A 21,733-nucleotide genomic window follows, 5' to 3' on the forward strand; every position below is an offset into this window, starting at 1 on the left:
GCACCTCAGTTCCATCATGTTTTAAGAAGTGAGCACGAGCAGGTTAGCACTGGTTAGCAGGGGTAAACTGCAGGCAGTCCTAAAGCACCAAAACATGAATTTCAGCAAACAGAAGGAGAGAAAGAAAAAAGTTTTGGGGAAGACCACACCAATAGCTGTCAGGTCTAACAACAGTCTTTTCATTATGATGCTATATTTATGTCTCTTCCTTGCATTTTTGGATTTATGTTCCATAACAAATCTGTTTACCAATGTGCTCTGAAATACTATGACACATTTGGTGAGAACGAGATTATGTTCCATTTGGCGGTAGACAGGTTAGCATAGATACTTAGGGCCTGGTTTAAATATTGGCGGACGACTTACTCAGTCACAACGGTGACGGATATCCCATCTGCCGAAATCTACATCCCATAGGGTATAATGGGATTTTGATTTCGGTGGCCGGGATATTCGTTACTGTTGTGAGAGAGTAACTTGTCTGCCAATATCCAAATCAGGCATTTAGTGTTGATCAGGATTTTCAGTCAGCTCTAATTGGAAATACAACCTGGAATGAGAGTGATCTGTAAGATTAACTCTTTCTGTTAGGTTAGATGATGATGAATCCACTGCTTACTGAGGACTAGCGGTGCATCAATCATTTAGAAACATGGATTACAAGAGGACCCACTGTTTTTTTTTACTACATGTGCAGAAGAGTATTGTAAAACTTTTGGACTTTTAGGTGGTTAACCTTTTTTCTAATTTGCAATAGTGATTTAGTCATTGGAGGCTGCTGTGGGTCATGTGAATATTGAAAATGTACCTATGCGCACAGGACTTTTTGCAGATTTGCTCCTAGAAAGTGTGATTGATGGCCTAGGTTAGCTTCATGAAGGTTGTTTAGATGTGGATTGCTTCACTTGGGCAAATGGGTCTAAATAAAGATAATGCTCTAGTTTGAATGTTTTGCTCTAATGTATGGTTCAGTAGCTCATACACATACAGAGCTACATAGCATAAATGCATGGTGGGATCATACAAAGTATTAGGAGGCTAATGATATATACTACATTGCTTTGTAGCTCATATGTTTCTGTAGTTGGTATGTGGCTCATGTTTGTAAAGACCATTTATGAGCAACTGAGCTTTATCCATACATTTATTTATGAAATGTGTTATTAAACTTTGAATGTATTCTCAAAAGAAAGGATTGGAAGACTTGTTCGTATGGGGTGACTCATTCGTTGCAGCCTCCATCGTAAGCAGTGTGGTTTCATGAGAACCCTAGGATCCTGCTTACACATGAAACCACTCTCTGCAGGGACACATATACATTTTAACATATCAAGTGTATATTGGTGGAGGAACATATAAAGTGAAGTGGTAAAGCAATAGGTCAGCAGAGATCTGACTGGCGAGAGAAAGTTTGAGATGTGTTGGAATTAGCCTGGCTGATGAAGGGTGATACCCTGAAATCGGTCCCAAATTGCTTATTTCTGGTCCAGTGAGGACCAGGCCTGGTAGTTCGTGCTGGACTATTTCCCGTGGGGAACAGGGTCAAGACTGATTTGCATATGGCTGGGTTGAAACTGGAATGCCACGGCAAGCACAAAAAAAACTGACGGATTAAACCCAAATCTGTGACTGGGGTTGAATGTTTCATTTGTTCTGCATTCCATCCATTATCTGTTATTTTTGCATTTGGAATTGCAAAAAAAGCACAGAAATCAGTTGTTCCGTATTTAAGGTATACATGTGGCAAAACGAATTAAGCAACAATGCATTAAAAATGGGGGGCTGCAATAGAAACAGATGAAAATGTCAGCAAATCCTTGACGGCCTGAGGCAAAATTTTACAAGACTTATAACAGAAAAAAAGGTTAAAAGAGTGAGCTTGTGAATCTGAGATGAGAAGTATTAAATGATGTAAAAGATTACTTAGAAAAAATGTTCAACCGTTGCTTTAGCTCAGTATTAAAAACAAAGTTGGATGAAGTCCACAGATTTGCTTGCATACATACTAAGACCGCAATAGAACATACAGATACAATTGCATTGTCAATGCCAGACATAAGAATGATCTGTGACTGGAGAAAAGTCGGAAGTAGTTTGACACTACAAAGATGAAAGCAGAAAGAGGCTGCAAAGCCAGCAAATCACATATCAGTGGCCGGGACAAAATGTAGATCTACTTACAGCCTACAAATACATGGGCAACCAGGAGAGACACCATGGCATGTTTTTGGATGTGATAAGTTTAGATTTTAGCATATTATCTAGTGTAACCGCATTGGACGGAGATTTAGGTTAGCACAGTAGGAATCTAGGTGTATGTGTTTATCTGACATTTATTTTTGCATAGTGTTCAAAGGCAATACCCATGTTCATACTGAAGTAACAATACATGAATACAAGTACATGCAATAGGAGCATCTCTCTAAGGGGCACATGTACGTACCATTTTTCCTGTCGCAAACGGCCCGATTCGCAGAATCGGACCGTTTGCGTCAGGAACAAAAAAATTGGCATGTACAGACCCTATTTTGTGATTTGGTAATCTATTTACTGAATCGCAAAATAGGTTTGCAAGTCGCAATTAGGAAGGGGCGTTTCTTTCCTAATTGCGAGTCGCAGCGCGATGTAGCATTGTTTTGTGACCATGTATGCCGTCACAAAACAATCGCAGTTAGCACCAGTTTCAAACTGGTGCTAACCCATTCGCAAACGGGAAAGGGTCCCTAATGGACCACTTCCCCTTTGTGAATAGCAGTGAAAATATTTTTTTTAGAGCAGGCAGTGGTACCGCAGACCGCTGCCTGCTCTAAAAAAAAAAAAAAAGAAAACGTAATTTTTATTTTTTAAATGAAGCTTGTTTTCCTTTAAGGAAAACAGGCTGCATTAAAAAAAACTGCTTTATTTAAATGCAGTCACAGACGTGGTGGTCTGCTGTCTCCAGCAGGCCACCATCCCTGTGAGGGTGGCCATTCCCAATAGGGTCGCAAATTGAGACCTACCTCATGACCAAATATATGACCAAGTAAAGCTGCAATCAGGTCCCAACGTGGCTTTTAATGGCGTGATGGCATTTATACTACAGAAATGGAAATGAACTGCTGAATGGATCCGTTCTCAACTGCTGCTTTTTCCAATGGGATTAATGAGTGATTAATGAGTGAAATAAAGGTGGAGGTTGTAAGTTAGATGTGCCTGTTTGCAAAGATCTGTGACAAAGCTGATACTTGTTCAAGAATGTGGTGTGGTTTAGACAAACTGAGGAAGTGTTGAAGGAGGTAGCAGTCTAGGTACACTGTAAAAACGTGATGCTTAGATATAAAATATCCTTATGTATAAAAATCCCACAGATTGACATCCTTAATACGGAAGAGGAAGTGACATATTAAATATCAACAAATGGGGATGTCTTTCGGGCTGGTAAAAGACTTATAATAATATAAATATGTATATATTGGTAGTAAAACTAGATGTCGTTTAGGACAGAGCCATTCAAATTTGTAAAGGAAATAGGCATTGTTGGAAGATAAGGTTTGAAATTTATGGCCACAGGTTCCCTAGGAGTGTTATGAGGCATTCTGTCTGAGCCAGGGTCTGCTGGTGCAAAAATAATAAACTGGCCTTCTATTTTGTATCTTTGACACACAATAATAATAAACAACTGTGGGTAGTGGCCTGATTAAGGAGGATGGCAAATTTGCATACACTGATAGAAGTGTTTTTCTTCGGGATGGCGGAGCAGTCATTGTCTGGTCTGGGCACAGACTAAGGGCCTGATTCTAACTTTGGAGGACGGTGTTAAACCGTCCCAAAAGTGGCGGATATACCACCTACCGTATTACGAGTCCATTATATCCTATGGAACTCGTAATACGGTAGGTGGTATATCCGCCACTTTTGGGACGGTTTAACACCGTCCTCCAAAGTTAGAATCAGGCCCTAAGTGTTTGGAAGATGGTGAGGATGTCAAAGCTGAAGTCAGTGACTGGCCTGCTCTTTCATCTTCTGCCCTGCTGCCAGGGAAAGAGAGCTGTTGATTGTTTCATTACTGTGGGCTTCTGTGCTTCATTCTATACTGACATCTCTTCAAAGTAATTTCACAGTGTGAGACGATTTTCAGGTAGGTTCTTGTTGCACGATTAAGACAGTGTATATATGATGTCACACAAGGTGATGCAAGCGCCACACAGTCTCTCAGTCACCTTTACTAAATTACACAAAGCCACCCTGCCTGACCCTGTGTGACTTGGTAAATCTGGGGTATTGCTAGGAAGCTCAAGTCGCTGCCTTCCATTACTCTGCACCGAGAAGTTGTTACCTGAGTGGAGAGTGGGTGTTCCCACACATTCACCCATGCTTTTTGGAGCATTACCAGATTAACCATGAGTAGTAAACTTGGGAATGCATAAAAAATTGCATGCCTTCCAGATAGAGGTGCAACAAGGAGAAATATCTTTATTTCTCCTTGTTGTTTCCTCTTTCTAAGGATTGTTTTTGTGCAGGAAGTGGCCCTTTCCGCTCCAAAAACAATCTGGCCGGCAACACAAGCAGCCTTGCACCATGGCACAAGAGTGCCTCATTTGTGTTAGGCAGCACATAGGGCACCAGCCTATTGAGGGAGCAGGGATGCGCCACACCTTGGTAAATATGGAGAATTTCTGCCCTTTACATGTGATGCAGCGCAGCACAGCAAGTTGTCTTGCTCCGTTGCGTTGCGTCAAATATTGGTAAATCTGGCCTCTGATTACCAGGCCTTGTCTGATGCACAATGTTGCCAGACCATTCTTTCTCAAGGTGTAGAGCCTAAAGTGCTGTTCTTCGTTCATCATGTTAGTCAGGCTGTTGCCTTTAACTAAACAAGACTTACACGGAGGTGGAATTTCACTTGCTTGTTCCATGATGATTAATCACTAGTTTCCACGAATTGGGACCCCTCCAGCAAACACATTAATAGGGTTTGAGAGCCAGGCACTTGGCCTTTTTTTTGTATTTTGCATACGTGCATGTCTGTAGCTCTGTCATTGTGTATATACATGCTTTATCGCTATCAAGAAGTGTGTACTTGTCTATCCCTACTGGGTAGTTATAGTTAGAACCACATTTCCACAGGAAATACTTTTTTTGGTATCCTTTCTAAAATTAACATTATTTGAGTAATTTTCTCAAATCTTTAAAGAAAAAAAACTCTTAACCATCTCAGCTCAATCCTGGAAAGTTTCGGGGTGTTCTGTCCAAAAAAATGAGTGGAAGCAAAGCATGTTTTCCCCTTCCCTTTTGCCATATGAAAATAGAACAGCAATACCACAAAAAAGATGTACACCAAATTTGGCAGGAGGCTAGGTTCGGTGCAAAAAGCATTCTTTTGCGATTTGATGTAAATCCATTCAGTAGTTTTTGACAAATTAATGTTTAACAAATGTAGATATTTCATGCTGGTGAGGATCCGCAGAGCCAAAGGATATTAGGATAGGATCTTATTGGCTGCCACCACATCAACAAAGTCATGGCAGCAGTGACTGAGTCCTAAAAATAAGTTTGAAAAACATATTAAGGGGCAGGGTAGGCATTCCCTGCCACCCTAGGCCTGGTGGAGGGACCAAGAAGCCAAAACGCCTTTTTTAAAATAAAATTGCATTGGATCAATGGATCTGCAGTAAACCTAAAAATAAAAAAATAAAAAAGAAAAAGGGCTCCAGCACTGTCAAACCCCTCCCCCATCGGTGCATACTTTTTTGAATGAGGAGGGGGTTGCTTCTCCTTGCCTTGGGGACCCCCTCCCTGGGGGCCATATTCATCTTCTAACGGGAGGTGGGATCACAGCTCTGCTCTCAGAGCCTTTTACAACCCTGGGACCCCATTCTCTGGAGACATATCCATTTATAAGGGGAGGGGACATGCACCCCCATCCCTAAGCCTTTTACAGGTCCCAGGTATCCCATCCCCCACATCCACATTCATTTTTCTGGGCTATGGGACCACACCAGGAGCTCCAGCATGCCAGCAGCTTCCATCTCTCCAGCCTGCACTGTTTACAGTGTGACAGGCACCTGCTTCACCTGTTTCTTCCTGACAGCTGGAGCAATTTTTCTTTGCTCCTGCCAGGCAGCAGCAATCTTTTATCCCATGCCTGCAAGAGTGCAGCCATGGAGTTTGACTTCTCCCTTTTCATGCTCTTGAAGGCAGGAAACTGCTGTGTCCCACGGATTGGGGTCCCTGGGACACTGCTGTCCTTGACACTGTGGGATAGGGCCCCGGGGCTAGGAGATGGCAAAGGGAAAGAAGCCTCTCACGTACCCTCCCACCAAAAATGCTTAGGCTCCAGGGGATGGGGTCTCTGGGGTCCACAGGAGATTCTGACATAGGGTCTCCAATTCCTCCCTCCCCCAAAACATAAAACAGACCTTGGGGATATGCTCAGGGAGGGAGACATCAGTGCCTTTGAAAGGCACGGGAGAGGGAGCCGCATGCTCCCTTCCCAAAAAATAAACATCGGGATGGGGTGCCCGGGGCAGATAGAAAACTCGAGGGGAAGATTCTGTCTCCCCATATAGAAAGTGAATGTGAAATGAGTGGAGCAGCCTCTCATTTTACATTCAGTGCTCCAGCTGGGAAGCACCCCAAAATGCCCAGGGATTTTTGTTTTTACTAAATAATATTTTTTATTGCTGGTGGTGCCTCTAAAAGGGGTAGGGGACCACCAGCCTTTTTTGATGTTTAGGGCATGCAGGGAGTGAGGCAGCTCCCCAACAAAATAAAATAAAACAATGTCTTATTGTTCATTGAATTCATGACCTCAGGAGAGCATACCATGCTTTTTTAGGGCACTCTGAGCTGGAGCTATATGCTCCTGAGCTGCATCGCAGTACACCCCCCACTCCTCCGCATGATTGGATCTTTTGTTGCACTTTGTGGCCTGAAAACTACTAAAGAAAGGCTCAAAACCAATATATTGATTTTCTAAGTGCTTTATTAAAAATATTTTATGGTAATCACTTTTATTAAACACGACAGTGCGCACATTTATAAAGCATACATTTGATTATAAATATTGGTGACTATTTGACAAAGTCTATATATCTGTTCCATATATTTTGATGTGTCCTGCCCCTCGATTAAGCCAATAGGTCCATCACTTTATGTATTTTGACCTTTTCAAAAAGCCATTGGGGCTGCCTTACTTAAAATGACACCCTTTGCATTGTTACATGGCAGTCAGACCTGCGCCGCAATAGGGGGTTAGGCGCAGACCCTGCACCCTCTCCCTGCCCAGCCCCCTCACATCCAAAGGCTGTACTTGACAGCAGGGGTTCACACCCAAGGAGAACTGGGCGCATGGTCTTGCTTCATGCCAGGCCCTGCATTCAGCCCCACATCGTATACAGCTGAAGTCTGTACTTGGTGAGGTATGGGGCATTGCCATGGGGCCAGGTCCTGCACCCAACCCCACACTGAGCATGGCAGTTGGCATCTTACTTTCGGTAAAGTGAATTTACAATTAGGAATTGTTTTACTAGCTTGCTTTACATTAAAAAAAACCTTCACTAAAAAAACAAAGTTCGGGGTGTGGCCAACCAAGATGGCCAAATGGAAGTAATCCATGGAGGCTCCGCTACCACAAAAGATTAAGTTAAGGAAAAACGTCTTTGACTTGATAAAAGAGGACCACACTGAGCATGGCAGTTGGCATCTTACTTTCGGTAAAGTGAATTTACAATTAGGAATTGTTTTACTAGCTTGCATTACATTAAAAAAACCTTCACTAAAAAAACAAAGTTCGGGGTGTGGCCAACCAAGATGGCCAAATGGAAGTAATCCACGGAGGCTCCGCTACCACATAAGATTAAGTTAAGGAAAAACGTCTTTGACTTGATAAAAGAGGACCAGAGAGTAAAGCGGAACATGCACAGAGGCAGCGAATGATCCCTAAATGCACATTATGCCTGTGCTAAGCCGGAGGTAAGAAGATAATCAAACTAAGGGCGTGAGGCAAGATGGCAGCATAGGCCTTTAAGGCTGCCTCGGGGAGCAAGGAAGAGGTTAGGGGGCCGCGGGAGCGTTCTACCCTCACCTGACGCAGGGCACATCACACAAGGAGTGGGCCCACCTGCGGCCTTATGGAGTTTGCAGCGGCTGGAGGCAGACGGACCGGTGGTCAGGACGTGTGGGCAGCCCAGCCGGAGGGGGGTCCGTCTTTGGCAGCTGGAGCTTCGGAGGGAACAGGGGCCTGGGACTGGCCTCAGAAGACACAGACAACAGCGGATAGGCCAGTAAATGGGACTAAGTGACCCTATATGGCAGGGGGACGCGAAGTTCCTGACTGTGGGATGGCGGTGCTATGGTCCACTGTGCTACGGTGATGGAGCCGGGGTCCCACATCCACTGTGGGGATGAGAGGAAGGCTGCACATAAAGTGACTCCCATTCGAAGCATCAGTGACAAGAGCATATAGTGGGTGGCACACAAAGGAAATTCTACAACATCTAGTGCCTGACCTCAAAATGGCAGGTGATCTGCCCCCCACTACAACAACCAAGCTACCTCTGAATGCGACTGGAGTTCCCTGATGTGAAGACCACCTCTATATAATGCCTACTTCTGCAGTAACATCACTTGTAGCAGTGAGAATAGTACAGATTGCTCCTCGAGGCGCATATAGGAATGCAGCAATAGAGGGTGTTGTTGGCCTGTTGATGATCCCCCAGTGAGAACAGAAGGGAGTTTGGCCTGGGACTACATTGGGGTGGTGATTGACAGTGCTAATCATAGCCCACCAAGGGGAATGAATGAGTGGCACAAAAGCTGCGATCTGGACAAAAACTTGCCCAACAATGAGGCGTTGAAGCTATTTCCCTACACCGGTTAGTAAGACCCTCTTATCACTATTTCAGGCCAGCTCTGCGATAAGCTCCGCTAAGACAATTGGCAAGCGGTGACATTGTGTGAAAAACTCTGAAACTACCAAAGGAGAAACTGAAGGGAGCCTGAGCACAACATACCCCAGTTCCAGCAATCTTCATGCTGCCAAAAAAGTCACAGAGCAAGAGTGTCCAGATATTTCACCCTATCAGAAACACAAGTCGTAGGCCTGTCCGTGAATAGAGGTGGCAGCATGTCTCTGACGAGGGATCTCCTATCATCACTTCTGGAGTTCAAGATGGAACTATGGGAGGAACTTAAAACAGACATGGCCACATCCCTTGAGGCACCGAGAGCAGACCTCAATGGTAAACTGACCTCTTTACAAGGGGGACATAGACTCGTTGGGCACAAGAGTGCAGGACATGGAAAACAAAACACTTGATATAGAACAACACACAGCCTGGATGGGTGAACTCACTCGTGCCCTCCATCAGCAGCTGCAGGCGACACTCCTGAAACAGGAAGACCTGGAGAAGAGGTCTAGACAAGATAATATACGGATAAGGGGCCTGGGGCAGAGGGCACAGATCTGAAGTCCTTCATAGTTGGCCTGTTTTCAGAGGTGCTTGGCCACACGCAATTGAAAATTACACTAGATAGAGTGCACAGAGTTGGGGGACCACTAATAGGCGATAGAACACGCCCCAACTAAATTGCACTCCTTAAAAGTGAAAGAGGCCATACTGCAAGCAGTCTGAAAGCTGGACACCATAACATTTCAAGGAGCCACATGCTCCCTCTACCAAGACATTGCCTCAGCGACACTGGCGCGTCGTCAACAGTTTAGACCCATCACTGAAAAACTGAGCCAGAATCATATCAAGTACAGATAGACATACCCATGCGGCCTCGCCTTTGAGATGCATACACCACATCACAGATTTTGATGAGGCACTGACACTATTGGAATTACCAAGATCTGAAATGCAACACTCACAATAGGACACAGGAGTGGCAAGGCAGGGTGCAAAAGGGCCATGGAGTGAGGGCCCCTGGTTATCACAGGGACACCTAAGATATCCAAACAAATGATGAAAGATGCACAGTGCACACCTCAGACATCAGGTTAGGGTGGGATTCACCCTTTCATAGCCCTCTAGCATGCTGGAGGCAAGCAGAAAACCACCTCTCAGAAACATTATCTCTTTGAAGGTACATTCAATTAGTATATGAGCAAGGAGAGTTACAAGGAAGCAACGCTACGAAACCCAGAGAGATGCAAACATGCAACCCAAAGGGCTTCAAGTAACCTTTCAAATTAACAATAATTTGGCCATGGTATCGATAGCTGACCCAATCGCCTATCACAATGTTAGTATTACTAGATAACCGCCAAGAATCGGAACCTGTTGTCCCATCAGTTCAAATATCCAGACTGTCAGTTCAAGTATTCAGACTGTTGTGTTACTACTTATAGGTGAATGTATGTCGTTCTACTGTGGAACTGGAGTGTTTTAATGTGCAGCAAGTGGAGCAGCAGTGCTCGGGCGGGGAGTGGTTGGGGACCACATGAGGAGGAGGAGTGCTAATGGGGAGATGTTATCCTTTGGAATGCAGAGACCTCAGGAGCAGTGAGTAGGAGGGCATCCAATGTCATGGTGATTACTATGCTTTCCTGGAACGTAAGGGGCCTCAACTCACCAGCTAAGCAGCAAAAACTATGGAAATATTTGCTTGGCCAACACTATGATGTAGTGCCATTGCAAGAGATACATCTTAAAAGGGCTGAAGATCACAGATTGAAACACAGGGCATATCCCTTTGATTGAAAAGTCCGAGGGATCTACAAAGCACTACGGGGTCGTTCTATTATTCCAGTCCTCTATACATTTCCAGCCACTGGGGTGTAAGACAGATAGATAAAGGAGGGTGGTCATAGTAAAAGGTTACATTCGAGGGAAAATCTGCACAATTGCTGCAGCCTATGCACCCAAAAATAATCAGGGTACCTTTGTGCACTCTCTGCTGAATCTGGAGGGAGGATTTACAGAAGACAAAATAATTTTAATGGAAGACTTTAATTATACGTGGCACTCAGGAATAGACAGTTCTCATCCACACAGATCCCTGACAGGTAACTTCATGAAAGCACAAAGCAAGCAGTACAGGATCTATGTCTGATAGATGCCTTGCGGGCACTACTCCCTACCACAAAAGATTATGGCCCTCATTCTGACCCTGGCGGTCGGCGGAGAGACGGCGGTCGGACCGCGAACAGACCGGCGGTATTAAAAATGGCATTCTGACCGCGGCGGTCCCCGCCGCGACCGACCGCTACTTCTCCACTCCGACCGCCACGGCGGTCATGACCGCGGGGCTGGAGTTTGCGCACTCCGGCCCGGCGGTCGTCCCAAGACCGCCAAGGGTATTATGACCCTGCCTACCGCCGCGGTTTCTTGCGGGCGGGAACCGCCGTGCGAACCATGGCGGTAAGCACTATCGGGGCCAGGGAATTCCTTCCCTGGCACTAATAGGGGTCTCCCCCACCCCCCACTACCCACCCGAGTCCTCCCCCCACACTCTCCACCCCCCTGCCACCCCCCAGAGGTGGTACGAACCCCCTCCCCACCCCCACCCCGACATGCACATACATGTACCCCGACATGCACACACCCCCAACATGCACATATACACACCCCCTACACACACATACACAACGGGGACACATACCCGCACACATACATGCCGACATGCGCACCTGCCGAACAGCACACATTACCCATAGACACAGCAGCACCCCCCGCCCGCATACACGCACTCACACACCCCCTCTACACACTCACACGCACACCCCCATGCACGCCCACATCACACAACACCCCCCCACCCCCTCCCCTCACGGACGATCAACTTACCTTGTGCGTTGGTCCTCCGGGAGGCGACGGGAGCCATAGGGACGTGACCGCCAACAGAAGACCGCCAACAGAAGACCGCCACACAGAAATGTGGGTCGTAATTCTGTGGGCGGTGTTCTGCTGGCGTGGCGGTGGAGGTTGACCAGTCTCCACTTTCCCGCCGACCGCCAGTGTGGCTGCTGGCGGTTTTCCGGCGGAACGCTCCCAGCGGTCAGAATGCGCACAGCGGCACACCGCCGCGGTCGGCGGTCTTCACCGCGGCGGTAACTCAGCGGTCTTGCGAAAAGACCGCCAAGGTCAGAATGAGGGCCTATATGTTTTTCAAAGACACCAAACATACTCCTCCATAGATTATGTCTTTCTCAGTCAGTCACTTACTCATGATTTGAAGGGAGCGATTATCCATAAAATCGTACTATCTCATCATGCCCCAATCTCAGTATATTTAGGTTGGGATAATGCCTCACCTAAACATTAACGCTGGTTTTTCCCTAGTGCACTAACGTGTGATAAATGGCTACGTGACGACCTGCGGAAGGCCATTAGGGAATGTATCAACTATATCTCCCCCAAGACACTACGCCCGCTAACAACTAGGACACATTTGAAGCTGTAATAAGAGGTAAATGTGTGGCATTGATGTCTGCACTCAATAAACAAAGGAAGAGGGAATGAGTGACACTAGAAGAGGAATTGAAAATATTAGAAGAGACACAAAAGACCACCCAACTTCGACCCTCCAGCGCAAGGTGACAGTATTAAGGGGAAAGCTTCACGCTATATACTCTAACAGGGCTAAATTGATGATTTGCATCTAAAGCAAACATCGTATATGCATGGCAATAAGGTGGGGTCTCATCTGGCAAGGCAGCTATGTGTCAAACAGGGAAAGGAATACATTGGCATAATTAATGACTCAGTGAGCTAGTGACCTCGGAAAAAGAGAAAGCGAGGGTGTTTGCCACATTTTATGAGACAATATACAAGGCAGACCACTCCGATACATTCTCCCAGCTGGAATACCTTAAAACGATCAACTTCCCACAGGTAACATCAGACCAAAATGAACAACTAAGAGCCAATTAGCAAAGATGAAGTATGAAATGCGATTGGGGCTCTTACACTCCATAAATCCCCAGGACAGGACGGACTAACTGCTCATTTCTACAAGAACTTAAGTTCTGACCTGGTCCCCCATCTCACATCCCTTTTCAAATAAATTACAGAGGAAGGACAAGTCACACCTACCATGGGCAAGGCCAATATCACGGTCTTGCCTAAACTAGGGAAAGACCACTGCTACTGCGGCTCATACATGCCCATCACTCTCCTTAATTTAGATGCTAAATTGTATTAAAAATGTTAGCCTGAAGACTAGAGGATATGATGCTAGACTTGGTGCACTCGGATCCGTCCGGCTTTATCAAGAACCGACCAACACAGGATAACGTAAGGAGGGTTATACACCTGATTGAGAAAGTCACTAAAAACCACATCCAGCTGTTCTTCTGGGCTTAGATGAAGAGAAGGCATTTGACTGGGTGGACTGGCCCTTCTTATTCCACACATTTAGACAATTTGGTTTCTGTGAGGCCTTGATTGCCATGGTTAAAGCTAATTATACCACACCCATGTCTAGAGTACTGGTCAATGGCATCACCTCAGAATTATTTCATCTGGGGCGTGGGAGGATTCAGGGGTGTCCACTGTCACCACTGCTTTTTATGCTAAGTATTAAGCCCTTAGCAGCAAAGATAAGAGAAACACCATCTATAAGTGGCATGATGTTTGGTTCAGTGGAACACAAAATATCACTATTTGCAGATGATATATTATTGACATTAACGGCTCCTCAATCATTCTGGGGATTGCAAGAGGATCTACAGCTTTTTGAAGGAGTGTCAGGCCTACGTGTTAATCTGACTGGATCCTTCATGCTCAACTTAACACTCTCTGACTTAGACATGACGGCCCTAGGAAATACAACTCCCAAATAAAGAACTTGCATATCTGGACATTATTATCACCCCAAAACATTTGACTTTGTTACAGGATAACTATCCTACACTTTTGCAACAATTTAAAGAGGATCTTAAGTGATGTCCCTCTTTATATCTGTAATGGTTATAGAGAATATTTGCCATTAAGATGACAGTCCTACCGACATTTTTATATATTTTCCAGAGTCTCCCCATTGCTCTTGACTGAGATTCTTACCAAAGGTACGCACTATACTCACATGCTTTATATGGCAAAATAAATGGGCTTGATTGCCTTACAAAGTACTAACACAGCCAAAAGAAAAGGGAGGCCTAGCATTACCAGATATTCACCTCTACTATAAAGCAGCCCAGTTACGTGTCATCTCTAAATGGTTGCAGCGTGAATCAGATACACACTGGCTTCACATGGACAGGGCAGTAGTGCAGAGAGTCATTTGGGATGTATTATGGAAACCGAAAGTGACCCGTCCATGGAATGCCTACTTAAGCACTCCTACAAGAACAATTCTTACAGTCTGGGATGACCTGAACAGGTCAGCTAAATGGACAACCTTCCCATCACCTTTGCCCCGATCCATTTCAATCTGGGATTCCCCCCGGCTGCTCACTCTGGCCCATTTGATGCCATGAGGGAGGGTGCCTCACCGTGTCCACAACTGGGACATACTGACCCTTGAACACTGTCAAGAGAACTATCACCTCCCAAGTTCAGAACACTTAAACCACTTACTGTTGAAACGTTGGTTATTACAGAACTCTGTGAAGCGGCCACTGGAACACTTACACCAGTCGAGCACTTTGTAAGTGGCATCATCTCTTTTCTATACTCCTTAGTAATACAAACACAGGCCAACCCATAGCTCCGACACGTAGCCTTTTGGGAACACAATTTAGGACACAAAATATCAGAGGAGCAGTGGAAAACATTATGGAGAGAGACACCAAACTCAATACTTCGGGTCTTTGTTGGAGGCGATGTGGGCTTTTAGGAGATTTTTGCCATATTTGGTGGGGTTGCCCTGTGATACTTCCCTTTTGAACTGAAATCTTAGCTCACGTTAAACTATATTGAGTTCCCCAATCCCGTATACCCCGGAATTTGCGCTTTTAGGCCTCAGGGATGAGTCTTGAAATACCAAAAGAAAAAAAGTCACAAAACTATAATGTGGCTACGTCTGGGGTCAAAGTAGCAATTGCTGCTGCACAGAATTAAAAAGAAGCACCCCTCCTGACGCAATGGAATACAAGACTGTGGCATGCACTTACAATGGAAAGGTTGGCAGACATTTTCTGGGATGACTTCAAAATCTTTGAATACTCATGGGGCCCCTTGGTACGCTACCTTTCTAAAGGGCTCCCATTAGTGGCCTGGTTCCACCGTGTTTGGGCGATTCACTTGTTCCATATCTGAAATAAGGAAATACACTCATCAAATATTGATCATAGAAGCGACTCATTACTTCACCTGCTTGGTTGTTCTTGTAATTTTTCCTTTGTTATTTAGGTTTGTTTGAAAATATATGCACATGTTGGCATTGTTATAGCTGTTAAGTGTGCATTTTAGAGTATAGGGGACATGGTTTGTTTATGAAACACTGAATAAGGTTATAGCCCCTCATTAAAGTGTAACACCTAAATGAAGGCTGTACAGTGCTTTGTGATTGATAAAAACGAATAAAAAGGAAGTATGACAAAAAAACAAAGATTAAAGGGATGTTATAATTAGCTGAAAATGTCATTTAAAACTTACCTTTTTAAATGAACAAATACCTCACACATTACATCACTTATGACATGTTGTATGACAGCATTTATAACATCTCTACAACATCTGAAATTACACCAATGATAACAACACTGTGCTTGGCTGGGCACCTTGTTCAAAATTAACTTGATGGTAAAATTATTTTTCTGTGAATAGTTCTGGTGTTTTCTACTATTAGTATGTCGGATTAAATATTTTATGATAAAGATAGAGCGTTCTTACATTAAAGGGTAATTATTAGAAATGCCATTATATATGTTAATAACACCGGTACATAATACATATTACTATTTTCATCTTTGCCTTGAGTTTCAGGAATTTGTATGACAAAATGTTTTGGTATTATGGTTGCCAAGTGTTAGATCCTTTCATCTCTGTAGATTCTAACTTGATATTGCCTAGTCATGGTATGCATTTTTTATTGCTTTCTGTATTTTCTAATAATCCAATAATCCAATAAAATATTTAGAACAAAAAAATAAATATTGCCTAGTCAATCTTATTTATGCTGTTTTTGTTTCTCCTTTACAGGCCTTCATGGAGGAGGTTAAATCCAGAGGACCATACATTTATTCTGTACTGGAGTCAGCACAAGCCTTCTTGTCTCAGCATCCCTTTGAAGAATTGGAAGAACCTCTTCCTGAAAGTAAAGGTCAGTGGAGAGTTCTTGTTTATGCTTATGCCATACAGCAGATCTTTCACCCAGCATGCTGTCTCTTTCTTAGAGGTTAAAAGTGATGATCTACATACCTTGATTATATCTCTTCAAGATATGTAGATACATAGATGTGGAGTTAAGAGCAGTCACCACTGAGTAGTAATAGTTAGGGCCACATTTCTAAAGGAAATTGATTTTTTGGCTTGCAATAACTTCGACACAGTTTGTCTCAGCCACCTCACCTTCTACCCGAGAAGTCTTGGAGTGATCCCTCAAGATGGGGCTAAAAAAAGTGGGATCCCATAAAGTGTTTCCCCATGCAGTTTCCTATAGGAACTTTAGACACAGCTACAGCCAAAATAGCTGAACGGGATTACATCAGATTTGTCAGAAAGCTCAATTTTTACCCGGAAAGTGTGTTTTTTGTGATTAGGTGTAAATCTGTTCAGTAGGTTTTGAGAAATTAAGGTTCAAAATGTATATGTATTTCATGCGTGGGAGATGAAAAGATTAGACCTGATTGTCTACCATTAACATCAACAAAGATGTTATGGCATGCATTTAATGGCTCAGGACTTAGTATATTGGGGGACCAGGTAAGGAATCCTAGATGGAGGGGTCCCCAATGTGTCCCCCTCTGCAGTCAAAAACATAAATTTAAAAAAATGTATTGCTGGGGGTCTTGGCCAGCCAAGATGGCCTAGTGGAAGTGGTCCACGGAGGCTCCACTACCACTTCGAGGAAAGTTAAGGAAAATAGAGCTCAGATTGGACAAATGAGACAGGAGTGACATGCACAACATAAAGAGAGGCAGTAAGTGATTGCCGAATGGATGTTAAGCCCCAGAATGAGCCAGATGGGAGATGATCACTGAGCGTTCGGCAAGGGGCGTGATGGTAATGTAGGCCTCTGCTGCTACTACTGAGAGCGGACAGATGGCTGGGGGCCCCCAGGGCTGTGGTCCCCTTCTCCTGACAACCAGCATACTGAATGGAGAGGACTTACCTACAGGATCCCGGAGGAGGCAGACGACACTGGAGGCTGGACCAGTGAGAGGACTGCAGGGGTTAAGCGCCTTGAAATGAAGCCATTTTAGTTGTGTTTTTTGGTATGTTATTTTAGCAAAGATGTCAGCTGCTTGTGCCTAGTAACATTTCATTTTATTCCATTTTATTCTTTTAGAAATTATCACATTTGAGGTGATGTTTTATTTTCCTCTGTCTTGCTGTTCTTTCTCCTAGGAATGCATTTACATTTCTTAGCACAACATTCTATCACTCTGTACTTTGTTCAAGGCTGCGACAAGACAGGGTTGCCAGCACAAAGTGGTACAGTGGATCTCTAACATTTCACATAAACATACGCATTTCTACATGGGGACACTTTCTAAGAACACTAGCTGTTTTATTATAAAACATACCTCTGACCCCTGTATGTTAGAAGGAGGTACCAGATGACTGCTAACACATGCTGTTTGGTTTCGCTACAGCTGCTTGCTGAGACTGCCGGTTCACTGGCCCATATGGGGAACGTGTCTCAACAGGCTTCTTCAATACTGCCATACTCAGGTATGAGGGATGATGTCCTTGCAGGGAGGTCCTGAAGGGTGGATTTATATCCTGCTGTGCTCTAACATAGAACATTAGTGGCATAGGTAGAAATCATACATCTTGCATAGTGACAGTGGACTTTTCTTGTGTTTCACTTTTCTTGTCACAATTGTATTTTTAGTATGTTTCATCATCCTAATTGTTGCAGTCCATGTCTTTTTATCTAGGACACAGCTGATTCAATAAAACTTATTGAACCATTTTCTGCTTCTGTTTGTCTTTGCATGTGTGAGACAAATGTAACTGAGAGAAAGGGATAAAATCTGATCCACCATGATTTCCAGGAGAGGGAACAATATCATGTGCTTAGCTGCCACAAATCACCCCTGCACTTGGGCATAGGTGAGGCGCTATTAGCAGGCCGGGTACAGATTGGGCTGACAGTTGTCACATGATGTGGGATTAAACTCAGTTTACCACAATTCAGATGATGCTGCCACCCAAATCCAGCATCCTCATTGGTACAATGAAAGCCAACGCAACAGCCTAATGGGAGGCGAATCTCTGCGGCGGTTAGCTAAGGGGGGACAGGGTGCCCCAACACCAGATTCTGGCGATCGAGCAGGCGGCATGGTGAGGCCCTGCCTTGAGGTATGGAGATGGGGATACTCGGAGAGGTGGCCTGCCTGACTCCTCAATGACAGCCTTTGCGGCCTACACTGATGTGGAGAGGAGAAGAGGGGAGATGCACATATGGACAGGGTGGTAAAGAAAAGGGCCACACATGAAGCAGCATATCTTATAAGCCTCCACTGTGGAACAGCGTGGGTGGAAGCACACAAAGAAAATGCAATACTGCCTAATGCCTGACTCCAAGATGGCAGTAGCGGCAACTCTCACACGCTGAACTGGCTGTCTGTTTGCACAAATGGAATTCCAAAAGTATGCACCACTTCTGTTCAGAACCTGACCTGTTTGCTGCTGTGGGAAGGTCACCGGTTTCGTCGAGGGTTGCCAGCATTCCTAAACCATAGAGAGAACTGGTAATTCACAAATTTGTGCCTAAGATAAGAAAGAAATCTAGATTAAGAAAGCAGTGGTGGTTTTAGACACTGTGGACTGTCCCTTCCCCGTGTGAATGAGGAAGAAGCACAAGATCTGTGAAATAGATAATACTCACCCGCTTGTGGGGCATCGGATTCGGCGTTGGGGAACTTCCCGCCAAACCTGATTGTGGGACCCCCTCATCGGTGGTCATGGCACCACCATGCAACAGACCCATCTGAGCTGATTTGCTGTCTGTACAACTACGCCTCTTTGCGGGGAACAACTCTGGGACCGCAATAGGAGAGACTGAGTAAAACACCCAACCATCACAGTTACCTTTATGCTACTGAGAAAGCTGCAGAGCAACAGAGTGTCCAGATATTTCACTCCAGCTGAAGCACGAGACGACTGCCTGGCCATTGACAAAGGTGATACCATGTCCCTGGCAAAAGAGGGCCTCCTTTCAACCCTGAGTGAGTTCAAGATGGAGTTGCTAGAGGAGCTTAAGTTGGACATGGCTGCCTCTCTAGAGGCACTGAGAGCAGATTTCTATGTACACTGACTTCTTTACAGGGGGATATAGACTCAGTAGGCACAAGAGTTATGGACCTGGAAACTAGAACATGTGAAATAGAACTACCTTCTGACCACATAGGAGAACTCACACAATCCCTCCAGAGGCAGTTACAAGTGAAACTCTTGAAAAATTAGGATTTGGAGACCAGGTCTGGATGAGATAACATATGAATTAGAGGTCTGGAAGACGGACTGGAGGGAACAGATGTGGAGGCGTTCATTGTTGGTCTGTTTTTGGACATGCTCAGACATCCATATATTAAGGTCAAACTAGACCAGGTGCACAGGGTAGGGCGACCACCGATGGGAGACAGAGCACGCCCTCGAGATATCTTAACCATACTGCACTCATTCAAAGTGAGGCTATTTTGCAAGCAACCCAGAACCTGGACACTGTAAAATTTCAAGGAACTATTTGCTCGCTATACCAGGATGTTGCTTCATCAACCCTACTGCATCATCAACAGTTTAGACCCATCGCTGAAAAACTGAGAAATCTGAAACACCATCCTCTCAGGTGCAGCAAGGAAGGATGCAAGGGGGTCATGAGATGGGGGGCTCTGGCTTTCACAGCATCATCCATGGTATCAGAAATGACAGTAAATGCACAACTCCTTAACCGTTCAGGATTGGGGCTGCCGTAAGAGGGTCTGCTTGGTTGCCCATGTCGAGTGGGTGCACACCTCGCAGAAACACTCTCCTGCAGAAGATATATTCACCCACTGGAACAGCATGGCAGTTTGTGATGGGGTAATACCTGGACATCCCACAACCAGCAAGGGTCTACGGCTCAAAAGGCTCAACATCACCTTAAAAATCCTTTACTCTCTTAACACTTATGCAATGGCAGCAGTTTCTGTCTGATTCCTCTATCATATTGTTTTTTGTCCTAGAGAACTAACAACAGTTGGTACCATTTGTCCTTATGTTTTGAAATTGTTGTGCTGTTACTTCCAAGTGAGTGCCTGTCATCCTAAAGTGCTTTTGGGGTGCCTATTGGGCAACAAGGGGGGAGGGCGATGCCTGGCAGGGGGAGGCTGAGACGATGAGTGGCAGAAACATGAGGAATAGAAGATACGATTTAATAAGATGCTGAAATTCCAGGAGTGAGGAGGTGCCCAATGCCATGGCGATTACCACGCTTTTCTGGAATGTCAGGGTCTAAATTCACCAGCTAAACAACAAAAATATGAAAATACCTGCTTCACCAACATTACGATATAGTGATATTACAGGATATCCATCTGAAAATGGCTGAGGATCACAGCTTAAAACACAGGGTTTATCCCCTGATTTATAAGTGTTCAGTATCAACAAAGCAAAATGGGGTAGCAATATTATTCCATTCCTCTTTGACGTTCCAGCCTGAGGGGTACAAAATGGATAAAGAGGTAAGGGTAGTCATGATAAAGGGTCACATTTGTGAAATATTATGCACCATGTAGAGGTATACGCGCCCAAAACCCATCAGGGTGCATTTGTGAACTGTCTGTTGAATTTGATAGGAGGATTTGCAGAAGGCGAAATACTCCTGATGGGAGACTTTAACCTGACATGGCACTCAGGCATAGGTAGTACACATCCACACAGATCCTCAGTGGGTAGCTTCATGAAGGCACTAAAACAGGCAATACAGGATAAAGGTTTGCTGGATGCCTGTCGGTCATTATACTATACTACAAGAGATTACACATTTTTCCCATGTACACCATACATACTCCCATCTCAACTACATCTTCATTAGTCAGACACTTTCCCATGACTTGAGGGAGGCCATTATCCATCCAATCACAATATCTGTCAATGCTTCAATCTCTGTGTCCTTAGAGTGGGCCACCCCCCCACTGAGACACAGTCAATAGTTCTTCCATATTACGCTGATGCGTGATAAATTACTACATGATGACTTACAGAAAGCCATCAGGGATTTTTTCAAGTTAACCTCCCCAGGACACTACACCCTTTAACAACTGTGATCCATTTAAGGCAGTAATGAGGGTTAAATGTGTGGCAATAAACAAAGGATAAAGGAGTGTATGGTGCTGTAAGAGGAATTGGAAAACATGGAAAGGGCACACAAGGCTACCCCAACTCTGACCTTCCAGCGTAAGAGCACTAAGAGGAAAGCTCAATGTTATTTACACTAATTGGGGTGAATTGTCAATCCTGCGTTAAAAGCAACCATCTCATACACATGGCAACAAAGTGGGGACAAACTTGATGAGGCAATTACGGGTAAAGAGGGAAAAGGAATACATTGGGGTAATACTTAGTGACTCAGGAGAACTAGTAACCTCAGAAATAGAGAAAGCACAGTTATTCGTCACATTTTATGAGGCACTATATAAGGCTGACCATGTTGA

At 44.6% G+C, this 21,733-nt stretch overlaps 1 protein-coding gene across 1 annotated transcript in view; it reads left to right on the forward strand.

Annotated features, from left to right (window-relative positions):
• Window positions 1-21,733, forward strand: part of DRP2 (dystrophin related protein 2) — a 633,012-nt gene that overhangs the window by 307,555 nt on the left and 303,724 nt on the right. The window contains exon 4 of the mRNA XM_069213379.1: window positions 16,071-16,191. Coding sequence (XP_069069480.1) covers window positions 16,071-16,191 — 121 coding nt within the window. The remainder of the gene's footprint in view (window positions 1-16,070; window positions 16,192-21,733) is intronic.

The sequence above is a fragment of the Pleurodeles waltl genome, chromosome 2_1 (assembly GCF_031143425.1).
Source record: "Pleurodeles waltl isolate 20211129_DDA chromosome 2_1, aPleWal1.hap1.20221129, whole genome shotgun sequence".
Taxonomy (NCBI): Eukaryota; Metazoa; Chordata; class Amphibia; order Caudata; family Salamandridae; genus Pleurodeles; species Pleurodeles waltl.